The following is a 12,670-nucleotide window of genomic DNA, read 5'->3' as shown; positions in this document are numbered from 1 at the left end:
GCACCCCCATCACCATTAGCAGACATTTACTAGCAGCCCGAGGGGCTTGTATCTAACAAGATATGCATGCAAGAAGAAACAATACTGAGATCAGGCTTTAAATCCACCCAACAGCAAAACTCAGAGATGCAGTAGCACATGATGTTCTACCTGTGCTTGTCCACCCGAGTGCAGCGGTGGGTGCGGTGAGGTCTGGTGGTGCGCCGGGTGTGCATGAAGGTGCGAGTGGGAGTGGTGGTGGGGATGGTTCTGCTGGTGATGAGGCTGAGGGTGAGGATGGTGTGCTGGATGCTGGTGCTGATGTGGGTATGAATGATGAGGTGGCAGTGTCTGGTGCTGATGAGGATGTGAGTGCATATGATGGTGCGGTGTCTGGTCCTGTCGCGAACTCATCATTTCCATCATGTGGCCCATGGTGTTCATATTCCCATTTGACATGGCGGCAGGATGATGAGTCAGTGCTGCCTTCAGTCTCTGGAACAGAACAAGGCAGAAAATTCAACATTCATACATGGTGATCTGACCAATCAGAAATGCTGTTGCAGAAATGGTGCCCCATCTTGTGTTTTGAGATTTATTTAGTTTTTCTATTGCTGTTCCCTTACTAAAAGGCATCTTACTTCAGTTTGAAAAAGAATATATTCTTGGGCTCTAATCTTGTTTTCCACTGCAAATATTCAAAGATTAAAATGTTTGAATTGAAATTTAACAGGTTCACATTTCCTACTGTGCTTCTGAGGAAGAATAACTATCTCTCTGGCCAGTTCAGGAGAGCTACCTTCAACAAGCTTGTATTCTTACAGCTTTTAAATAAAAGTCTGATTAAAATAAAGACACAACAAAGTGGCCGTCTTGTTTTCACTTCAGATATTATTTTAAAAACTCATTGGAAAATATATTGCATTGATTTGTTTTTCAAATTCTGGTATACTAGTGTCCAATCTGTTATTTCATCATAAAGATGGGAAAATAATTGACCTCAACCTGATCCTCCTTTGCTGAAAAGTTCAAGTGTGTGTTGTCCTTTTATTACATGCTAACCTCTCTTTGTTTTGTACACCACATATCACTGGATTGTGCCCTGGAATCTGACCAGGGCAAAACTTTCCTTAGTATCAGTGGGATTTGTTCACTTTTACCTGAACACACCTAAAGGCCAGTACGAAAGGTTGAAACATTTTGGACTGCACCATAGGGCCTTTGTGTACAAAGGATATTGCAGAAATAGAGAGTAAAAAAGTTCCCTTTCAGCACAATTACAGGGTCATCCCAAAGCCATGAGCTGTACCGGCATACAGACACCTTGCTGGTGTCATCTGAGCCTTGGACTACTGAAATTGCTGGCCTCCGACAAGAGTGTGCCAAAGGTCAAGCCTCACAGATGCCAGCTAGGAGAAGAGTTTCTTCCAAACCCATAGAAATCTCCTTCACATCCATGGTTCTGCTTCTTGCTCAACACACAACATTATCTACAGGCAGCCACCCAAGACCTCTCTAACTCTATATTGTCGAATAAGTAAATTGATTTACTCTCACTAATGCAAGTAATTAGCAGAAAATGTTAAGATAAAAAAGAAAGGAAGGAGGTGCATTGTATCACTTGATACCAGACCAGCACGATTTGAATTACTAATAACTACCTCATATCCAACCAGAGGATAGAATGAATAGCAGAGAACTCATCTGTAGGATATGTCACCATGGGACAGTCAGTAAAAAAATGCAGTGGTAGGAGGCAGAGAGGTGAATTGTAGGAGGCACAGAGGCGAGCCTTTCCTCCTAGCAGTATCTATCTGTGGGTCACAGATGACTGTCAGAAGATACTATAAGCCAATGTGACAAAAATGCCAGCAGAGGAACAACGACTGGGTTTTGGTTCTGTCTTTAAAGCAAAAAGAGTGACTGCTAGGACTCTCAGAACCTATAGATGGGGATTGCAGTCTATTTTGTATTGAAATAACATCTGGCTATTGCAACACTGCAAGGCCACAGGTAAAGGCTTCTATATTCAAAGCTGTTACTGTATTGTGTTTGTACAACTGTTAGTGAGAAAGAACCAAATTCTTAAGCGGAAAAAAGTAAAAGCAAAGTAGAGGAAAACATAGAAGGTTGTGGAAGGCAAAAGAAGTAACATTCACTTCAAAGTATCGTCCTCAAGTTTTTCTATCCATGCACTTTTTCAGACTTTATGGAGGTCATTCTAGTGAGACTCTCTAATAGATCTATTAATCTAAATTTGGTGACTTCTTTCACTAATGATCAATTGGCTGACCAAGACTTAAAAAAAAAAAAAAAAAGGTATATTTTCAAAACACATAAAACACATCAGTATGTAAGTTTGCAAGAATGAAGTCTAGACTGATGTATTTTAAGAAGTTTCCTTTTAAAAGTCTATCAAACCATAACTGCATGGCATGTGTCCCATCCTGATGATCTTCTCAAAATTAGAGATCAAAGGTGTCTGTGCCAGTGAGGTTAAGTACCTCCTTCTATACCTCTGAAGTCAAAACAGAGAGCAACCTAATATCAATAGCAGTAACCCATCCTGGGCATCAAATGGAGGACTGGAGCAGCTGTTGCCCTTAGCTGTTCCTGAATTCAAGTGCTACCATGGTTACTTCAAGCGGCTCCTCACAATGCTTAGAATAACTGGTGTTACCCAGGAGTGTATTAGGAAAAATACAGGGGAAAACGCATTAATAAGTCAAATCTTTCTCCGTGTCATGTTTCTTCAAAACTCACTAAGATGTTTTTCATGGAGCTGAGCCACCATGCACGTCTAAGACAATGCACCAACAAAAGCTGTTGCAACTTTGTTTTCTGAATCTAAATGCAAAACAATCAAGCTCCCATTAGCCAGCAGTTTTATGTGACAAATACCTTACAAAATCTACCATGTCTATTTGTCAAAGACCTCTGAAACTGAACTACAGTATATCTTCTAAACTGCAGATTTTCAAAGCAAAAAAAAAAAAAAAAAAAGAGGGAAAAACCTAATCTGTGAATAAACATTTTTTTTCAGCTGTAAAAACTGAAGCTTGCTAGTGTGGTGCAACTTCAAGGAGAATAAATTATTTTGTTTTCTTTCTGTAGCCCTTCTACCACATCCATTTATTTGAGATAACAAATCAAGAGAGACAGTGAGAGGTCTGACATGCAGCTGGTTTCAGTCAGTAGGGGTCATTTCCATTTGGTCTGTGTATTTTACAAGATCCTTGTTCAGTGTTCCAAATGGGAGGGTGGGCCAGCTGCCCTGGATCCCAGTCCTGGTAAGAAACCAGCTCTCTACATCATCCTGTCCCAGGGCATCAACAGCTATTGCCTCCCTTTAACTTCATGCTTGGGTCAGCTCTGCAGCAGTGAGAGTCCTGTCCATGTCCACATCTGGAGCAGCCTAAATCTTCTAATAACCAGTCACCGCTGCCAATCAGAAACATTCAGGGAATTATAAACATTTTTTTTTTTCATTTGGTCTTCAGTGAAATCAATTGTTTTTGATGTTTCAGTTACAGCAGAGGGAGGCAAAATCACCAGAACTTGGTAAATTCTTTGCACTAAGTATGTGTAGCGCTGGAAGGGCAGGCTGCAGTTTTGTTATTGTTTCTTTCATGTCTGCTAATTGCAAGCAGCTGTTTTAGTTTAGTGTCAAATAAAATGTGATGGCATAAAAATTGAGCTTACTGGACTGACGACACCACCAAATCCCCTCTAGAATGAAAAGGTAACCCAAGATCCAATTCTGCGGCCGTTCAGTTTTTTCAAGAGCTGTGTGACTGACGCCACCGAGCACACAGGGACCTGGGAGTTTGCAAATTGGGTCTGAATCAGAAGAATTGCTACTCAGACCTGCTTTCACCTAAACCTGAAATATCGGCTAAGTTCATACCCATGATTTTTAGGGTAAACTTTTTCTCCCTTTTATAAGGCAAGAGGAAATGGAGGGAGATGGAGGTCCTCACCTTTCCTGACTTCTGGCCCTTACTGATTATTTTTATTATTCTATCAAAGTAACATAGTGGCCAGCATCAGTTATAGCTGATTTCCACTCAGTCATGGTATTTCAATAAATGACTGTGAGTGACACAAACAAAAGAAATCTTTCACAGAGAACAGCCTGCTTTGCCTCTCATCAAGTGAATAAATAAAATTCCCTTTTGATCCTACAGGAAATCAGAAGCACATATACTGTCATCTTTGATGCTGAGGAGGAAAGGGAAACAGTGGGTATTGGCACTTCACAGGTATGAACATTGTGTTCCCTGTACAGAACACGGAACTGCTCCTTGTGGCAATGGCCCTAACTGAGACATTTACTCTGAAGCTACCCCACTGAACGCCATATGAAGGTAACACCTCAAAGAAGTTATCCTTGTACCTGGTGTATTGGAGGTTTTTTGGAAACAAGAGGGTTTCACAGTGCTTCTTCTATCTAGAGACTGACATCATGGTGCAGTTAATTGCTTGATGCTTCCTTCTGTCAACATAGATCCTTACTTATACATTGAGCATCTTTGGGCAACCCCCAAATCTGCCAAAAATAGCCTTCAAGCATTTGAGATCCTGAATGAAAAACAGTGTCAGCTTCCCTAACACTTCTGCTAGCTTTCTAATTTTCCTCAATTGTGACATGTATTTCAAAGTTGGCTTGGTTCTTGCCCTACCTTTCTTTCTCAAATATTGTTAATGAAAACCAGACAGCATTTTTTTTCAGTTTGTTACAAGAATAATAATTTTAAAAAAAAAATCAACCTGTAAATTTGGAGATTACTTTTCCCAAATTTAAAAATGAAAACAATTTTGTGGGTCTCACATGTATATTCAATACTTATAATTTTAATCAATATTTATAATATTTATATCACATTATAGTTAAAACAGGCTATATGTATTATATACCATAATCAGTATATGACTATAAAATAAAACTTTGTCCCATTCATCTCTCAATGCAAAAATGACAACAATCTTCTATTTTACAGGTGCTCTGTGCTTGCATCAAACAATAAGCTATTACAACACCCAGATGCATTTTAGGTTGGGACAGACATGGAATGCTGGTTTTGAATAGGATTGAATTGTCCCAAATAAGTATGCATTGCTGCACACAGTAAAAAAGTTCTCTTCCCTTCTGGTCTGCATGCCCAAATCCCACTACATCAGAAAGAGACAAGACCAGCTGCAGTATCTAGTTAATGTCTGGTATATTCTTATGGGGAGATTATATCAGACCCCAGAAGGCACATGAAATATGATCTCAAAGATATTTTCTTGCACTAGTGACTGTGATTCTAGTCCCTATAATACAAGGGTTTAATAAGTTCCCCACAGGGGACAGAAGAATCTAGAGAGGGGTGGGAAATCAGAAAGGATTACAGACATCAAGGATCGCCACACATCTGCAGTTCAGTAGCAACCTCAAAGTAATGATCTTGATTAGCCAAATTTTATGGCAAGCATACCACTGACTTCAGTGTCACTAATATTGTTTTTTCATCTGCAATAGTCAAGCTTTCCTTTTAATTCTAAGCATCATACTTAAAATGAATATACAGAGTTAAGCCGGTGACAGCTAAAGCTGTGAACAGAACTTCACCCAGCACATTTCAGGGCATCACACTGAATTTTATCTTTTCCTTTAACTACAACTGCAACAAGAGAACTTAGCATAAATGTCACCCGGGTCTTTTACAGTTGGCTGCTGACAAGCATTTCACAGTGTAAATAACAGAAAGCACTCTTCGCAAATGTTCCACTCGCATTCATAAAAGTAAATTGGAAGCGATTCATCTCCACTCAATAAGCAACTGCAGATATTATGAGCACATTTCAGAGACTGGCAATTAGAAAGTCTCTGATGCCACATTAAATGCTTTCTCCTACGTTTCTTGTGCAGTAAAATACAGTCCTGCCTATTGACAGAAGGAGGAGTAAGATGTGCAAGAAGGGCATGAAGTCCAGAACTGAAGTGACACATTACACTAATGTAAGGAGAAAAGTGGGATACATTTAATTCACAACTCGCCAGTAAACAGTGCCAAATTGCTAATCTTCAAATTATTCTCAGGCTGTTTGGCAAATCTGAATTATACTTTCCCCTCCTTTTGTGCTTGCTTCCCCACTTAGTTGGATTTTGTAACAACATGAACAATGGATCGTCATCCAGCCTTCAGTGCAGCTCAGCCTCTAACAAAAACAACAAATTTTCTCTCTTGTATTTCCAAATGCAAACTGAATTAAACTTCAGCGGAAAGCAGAGAGAATCAACTGCAAACAATCAAAGCAGCAGTAAAACTAATAACCACCACACTGCTCAAGGACGGGCCAGCTGCGAGAGCTGGGGGCACGGGGTAGCTCAGAGAAGCCACACTGCCCGCTGACATCAGCCCCAGCGACGGACAACTCTCCGCATGACTGCCAGTTTTAAGTAATCCTATGCAGGTCAAAGCCAGGGTGGCCCAAGTGTATTCTGTCAGAACTGGCATCTTCTGGTGATGGCGTTTCATTGAGAACAGCCACAGCTCCAGGGACAGCAGAAAACATAAGTGAGTTTACATCCCAGCTCCACCCAGCAATTTCCTTCTGCTCATCTCAGAATACCTTGCAAAAGAGAGAAGTACCAGTATCCTTGTGCAATGCACCACATTTTTAAGGATTAGAAAAAGACTAAATTCTCTGTTCCTATTCTACATGCATTTTAATGAACAAGTAAATTATAACCAAGGCAGAAAATACACTGAAAGTATGGTTTATATTTCTCACTGTATACTATTTCTTTCATGAATAATTTCTCAAATCAGTATTAAACAACTGGATTTAATTTTCACAGGAGTCAGGAAATGTAAAGTTCAAAAAATTAAACCCCTAATTCCCACCAAGTCTAAGTCAATCCCTCCATGTGTATCCATGACAAGGGATATTTAATTATGTAATCACACAAAAGACAGCAAAGTGATTTATTACTGGCAAATGGTGTCATATAATTTCAACACACAATACCAATGGAAGGATCCAAAAAATACAACCAACTTCTGACTGATTTCCCCACTGTGTGCCAGAGTCCAAAAGAAAAACAGCTACTTAGCTGCTACCTACCCCTGGAGAGGCCAGTTTCTGACAGCAAAATGACTGACACTTGGGGATTAATTACCTGCTTGCTGGTTTTGTCTGGGACAGACACAATTGTCTTCACAGTAGCCAGTATGGGACCGTGTTTTGGATTTGTGCTGAACACAGTGTTGATAATACACTGCAACATTTTTGTTATTTCTGAGCAGGGCTTGCACAGGGTCAAGGCCTTTTCTGCTTCTTGTCCTGCCCCACCAGCCAGCAGCATTGTGGTGCACAGGAAGCTGGGAGGGGACACAGTTGGGGCAGCGGATCCCAACTGACCAAAGGGATGTTCCATACCATCTGATGTCCTGCTCAGGACATAAAGTGAGGGGAGGTAGATGGAAGAGGGGGATGCTCAAAATGATGACGTCTGTCTTCCCGAGTCACTGTTATGGTTGATGGGGCCCTGCTCTCCTGGAGATGGCTGAACACCTGCCTGCTCATGGAAGTGAATTAATTCCTTGTTTTGCTTTGCTTCTGTGTGGCTTTTGCTTTACTTATTAAACTGTCTTTATCTCGATTAATGAATTTTCTATCCTCTATCCTTCTGAATTAATTCCCCATTCCACCAAGAGAAAGTGAACTAGCAGCTTTGTGGGGCTGAGCTGCAAGCTATTAGTAGTCAGGCACATATCAAATCACCGTTCAAGTTCTCCAAATAGTCAATCTTTTGCTTACTTAGTCCTCCAGGTTAAATTATGGGCTATTCTCATGCATGCTAGCTACACTGTCACCTGTGGAAAACACAGAAAAAAGAGGTGGCAATAAAATCTCTCAGTGTTAATCACATCCTGTAAGACACTATGAAAACTTGGGCTTAAGGGGACCTGAGTATGTAGTGCTCATCTTCATATCTGTTCTCTTAGATCCATTTTAAAGCTCATTCCCAAGGTGAGGCACCATAGATTCTTTTTTCACATTGGACTTAAAGCACTTTTAGCAAAGTATCTGGCAGAGGGGTTTTGAAGCTCAGGTATTCCTCACGCCTGCAAGAAAATGCTCTAAGTAAGTTTCTAAAATCATGTTTCCATGTTCCAGGACAATGCAAGTGGAAAGTGTTTGTACAGTGCTATATATATGCATATATATATATATATATATATACACACACACACACATATATATATACACACACACACACACACACACACACACATATATATATGCATATATATATATATATCTTGCCTGAGAACATAACAAACATTTATGATTGTATTTAATGAGAAAAGTGAGAATTGATTTCAGAGGAAGTTGGGGAATTTCCTGTACAAGTCAGATATAGAGCAAATCCTCAAATCAGGGCACTCCAACACTGCAAGGAACACTAGGTTTGCATATTTTAATCTGTACTCAGAGATCACAGCAAAAATTTCTCCCTACAGAATACTACTCTGAAGCCTTGAGACTCCTTAATGTGTACTTCAGCTTTTTGACGACAATGCAAATTGCTTACTTTTCCCCCTCACAAGCATAAAACACACACCAAGAACACAAGAAGGGCAGGTTCAAAGTCTTTCCTGTCAGAAGATTTTTGAACTTTCATCATCCACCTCTCACTAAGGCTGATTATGATTAAGTCATTCACATTCAAAGAAAAATGCCATCCAAGTACATAAAACTTGGGGGTTTATTTTTTCTCTTCACTGGTGTGATTTTTGAATACTCGTTTTTCCTGGATTAAGCCCAGCACATTTAAAGGGCTACTAGCAAGCCAGAAATCAGATACATGTGCACTAAAAAGTCCTTTGATTTCATCCCAGATGTTCAGTGCTCAAGGGTGTACACACACACACACACACACACACACACACACACACAGGGAGAGAGAGAGAGAGCACACAGGACACGAGCTGGTCTGTAGATTTTGTTTCAAGATTAAACCAACGAGATTCTGAAATGTAAAACTGAAGCCCTGACCACTTACAGCCATTAGAGATCCCAGGGCTCTCTGTGAAAGAGTATTGATGTTCATTAGCCCCTTGGCCTGACTGGAGAATTCACTGCAGGTAATTAGACATTGTCTCATTACCGTGCAGTTTCAGGTGAAGTTATTTTTCTTCTTCGTTTCTAAAGGTAAGTGATTCCTGAAACAATTTTAAAGCATTCATGGATTTTTTTTTCCTGAAGAAATGACTAGAATATAAAGTACAGTAGGGACATATAAAATGAAAGGATTCTTATGGGCTATATCACTTTCTTTTAAAGCTTTATTTCTTCATCTAACCCAAAAGAATGAAAATAGCATTTTAATTCAGCAGACAGCTTTCAATTATCTAGCTATGAAAACAGGATATCTAGTGGCTTTTTAAATACATGCACTCTGGTACAGCATGTAGTAGGTAGATACAAACCACAAAAAGTGTGGACAGGTTAGTTTAGTGTCAATTTTCACTGCTATAATGAATATAATTTATGCTGAGAGTTATATGAATGGGTATAATGAATATTCAGCACAGAACACATCACTGTTGATAAGTACTGTCCTATTACACCCCCATGTAAGGTGTCTTATGCCCTTTCAGGTTTTCCCATGTTGTCCCCCTGACTCCATCCCTTAAGCTGCTGCCTTCCACTGTGCCCCTTTTGTTCTCCACCTGCGATGCCATTCCCCTTTGTTCATGGACAGCTCAAGTTGCTGCCTTGTTTTTCACCACTTCACATGTATCAACTGCTTTCAAACAGTGCTGTCTTGGGTCAGAAGCATTGAATTTCAAAGCCGCTTGAGGCTCCAGAAACAGCAACATCTCAAACCTCTACCAGATACCAGCTGCCTACTCTATCAGTGTCACAAGGTTTTTTAATATTCTTTAGGGTAGTTACAGTGTGAAACAAGAGAAAAAGAATGAAGCCTTCAACCATTCTTTTTTTTTTTTTTTTTAATTGGAGTTGGTGATTTACACTAAAGGGTTTACTTTTGTTTGAAAGGACTAGGAATGCATCCTCACACACTCCCCATGGTTCAGTTGACAAGCAATGGCTTAGTAAAATGCAATATATTAGCAGCTCACTCTCTTGCACTTGGCATGTTTATTCTTTGGCAATGCGTCTTTTCAGAGTAATGTCTCAGAATAAACCAAAACAACCACCTTACCCAGCAAAGGGAAGGATCCTGCTTGGTAAGCTGTTGACTCAACCTGTCTTTTCTGGACAGCTGGATTTGGCTTTCCCTTGGCATGCACCACAGGATACAGAACAAATTTGCACAGATCAGGGGTTTGGTTTGACCCACAGTGGCAGTCACACAAGCAGGATTTCCTTTCCAGCACCGAGGTACAGTGTATCCTGCCCTGCTTCATTGTGGGCTCTTCCCTCTTCCTCCTGCCAGTGGAAAGAGGGCATAAATAGCCATCTAAGGCCAAATTCCTGGAAGAGGTGACCTGTCTGGGGACAGACAGGAGGAGAACAGGTAGGAGTCCATGCAGCAACCTGAGGGAGGTAGAACATCATGTGTTGGGTGAGCACCAACCCGAGAATGTGGTGATGCTAGAACCAGACAGCTCCTCAACTACCCAAAGCAGCTGCCAGCATCCTGGGAAGAGACCATTCCTGCCCACCAGTTATCTGCCTGTGCTCACTGTCCTTCACAGCACAAATCAGTCTTCTGAAAAGCATGACAGGGATCCAGTTGCTCCTGCCATTACCCTACCTTCCTTTTTAAAAAATATTTCTTGTGTACTTCTATGGAGTGAGAGAGAAAGGCATAAATACCGTCTTGTTTAACACATCTTCCTGTCTCCTCTCCCTGCCTTGCAGACAGCATTATACATCTTCCTGACACCGCCATTGTCTGATTCATTTGACATATGCACCAGAAAAAAAAAGTCATGTTCTGAACAAGAACATAACACTGTGATCTCATTCCCATCTCAGACTCTGCAGTACCTCCCATTTCTTGCTGTTTTAGAAAAAGAAGGACTGGGAAGCTTTTCCAGTTTGTTTACAGGGAAACTTACAGAGGAGACGTGGTAATGGGAAACCAGACCAAGCAAAGGCACACAAGCACTTACACAAGCGTGTTGGAAATCAAGGTAATGCCTCAGGAAGTTCAGTTATTTACATCATACTTATGAGTCTGAAGCAGCAAAATCTTTTTCCTCTCCTGTTGCTTAGGAATATTGAGGAACACAGAGATTTCCAAAAGAGAACCCCACTTTGAGAGGTGATGGTAGGGACATTCTGACTGTATTATGAAAATCACTGACCCCTTGTGTCTCACCATTTTCCTCTCTTTCAAAACAAAAAAGTCTCAGGTATTATTACCCACATCTGTGACATCAAAGGTTATGATAAAGTTCCTCCTTTTGTCTGGCACACCAGCAAGTCAATGTAAGGCTTCCTGATGCCTTGTCTCATGGAACCATAGAACGGCAGAACCACGTGTGGGGGAAGAGACCTTCAAAGATTGTCTAGTTCAGCCCCCTCCAATAAGCAGGGACATCTACCTTTTCTCTGGGCGCTTCACCATTCTCATCATAAAGAATCTTCTTCAAATCATCTTCCTGCTATGTGGACTAAATCTACCCTTTTTTAGTTTAAAACCATTACTGGATATCCTGTCACAACAGGCTCTGCTATGATGTTTGCCCTGATCTTTCTTGTAGGCCCCCTTTAAGTATAGGAAGACCACGATAAAGTCTTCCCAGAGCCTTCTCTTCTCCAGGCTGAACAGCCACATCTCTCTCAGCCTGTCTTCACAGGACAGGTGCTCCAGCCCCCTCATCATCTTTGTGGCTTTTGTTTGGACTGACTCCAACAGGCTCATGTCTTTCCTTGTGCTGAGGAACTCAGAGGTGCATGCAGTGCTCCAGGTGGGGTCTCATAAGAGTAGAGCAGAGGGACAGAATCCTGTCCCTCAACCTGCTGGCCGTGCTGCTTTGGATGCAGCCCAGGACACAGTTGTGGCAAGTTTACATTGCCGGGTCATGTCCAGTTTTTCTTTCACCAATATCCCCAAGTCCTTCTTGGCAGGGCTGCTCTCAATCCCTTCACCCCCCAGCCTGTATTGATACTGAGAGTTGCCCAGCCCAGTTACATGACCTTCACTTGGCCTTGCTGAACCTCATGAGGTTCCCATGGGCCTACTTCTTGGGTGAGTCCAGAGTCCCTCTGGGTGGCATCCTGTCCCTCAGGGGCTTCCACTGTGCCGCTCAGCCTGTGCCATCTGCAAACCTGAAAGTGCACTTGACCCCTCTGTCTGTGACCGTGATGAAGATATTAAACAACATATTGCTCGATTGCAACCCTCATTGCCCCTCATGAGCCACAGGAGGTCACAACGAGAGATGGCTGTGCACTGGCAGCTGAGACCCTGGCAGTCTTGCCTCAAAACTGTGCCTCTGTTCCTCTTTCCCAGTGAGCCACAGCAACGTCTGCTCTGCCTACAGTCTTAATAACCCATTAGCAGCCTGGCCAAATGAGTGAACCTCTCACTGCTACTTCTTTTTGGAGTTCTGCCAAAGGACAAAAGACCGGGGCAAGGAGAGTTGAGACAAACCAAATCAGGTACTTGAGCGGACAGAGGAAGGGGAAAAGTGGGAGAAGAATTGGAGAGGAAATG

At 41.5% G+C, this 12,670-nt stretch overlaps 1 protein-coding gene across 5 annotated transcripts in view; it reads right to left on the bottom strand.

Annotated features, from left to right (window-relative positions):
* The window catches only part of CREB5 (cAMP responsive element binding protein 5), a 257,668-nt gene that overhangs the window by 14,093 nt on the left and 230,905 nt on the right, over positions 1-12,670 (bottom strand). For all 5 annotated transcript variants that reach the window (XR_012054560.1, XM_032746734.3, XM_072925667.1 and 2 more), the window contains one exon: positions 151-474. Coding sequence is in view for 4 of the 5 variants with exons in the window: in XM_032746734.3 (XP_032602625.1) it covers positions 151-474 (324 nt within the window). In the remaining variant the exon portion in view is untranslated. The remainder of the gene's footprint in view (positions 1-150; positions 475-12,670) is intronic.

This window comes from Taeniopygia guttata, chromosome 2, assembly GCF_048771995.1.
Source record: "Taeniopygia guttata chromosome 2, bTaeGut7.mat, whole genome shotgun sequence".
Classification (NCBI taxonomy): Eukaryota; Metazoa; Chordata; class Aves; order Passeriformes; family Estrildidae; genus Taeniopygia; species Taeniopygia guttata.
Note: the sequence above shows the minus strand (reverse complement) of the source record. Positions and strands in the feature narration are given on the sequence as shown.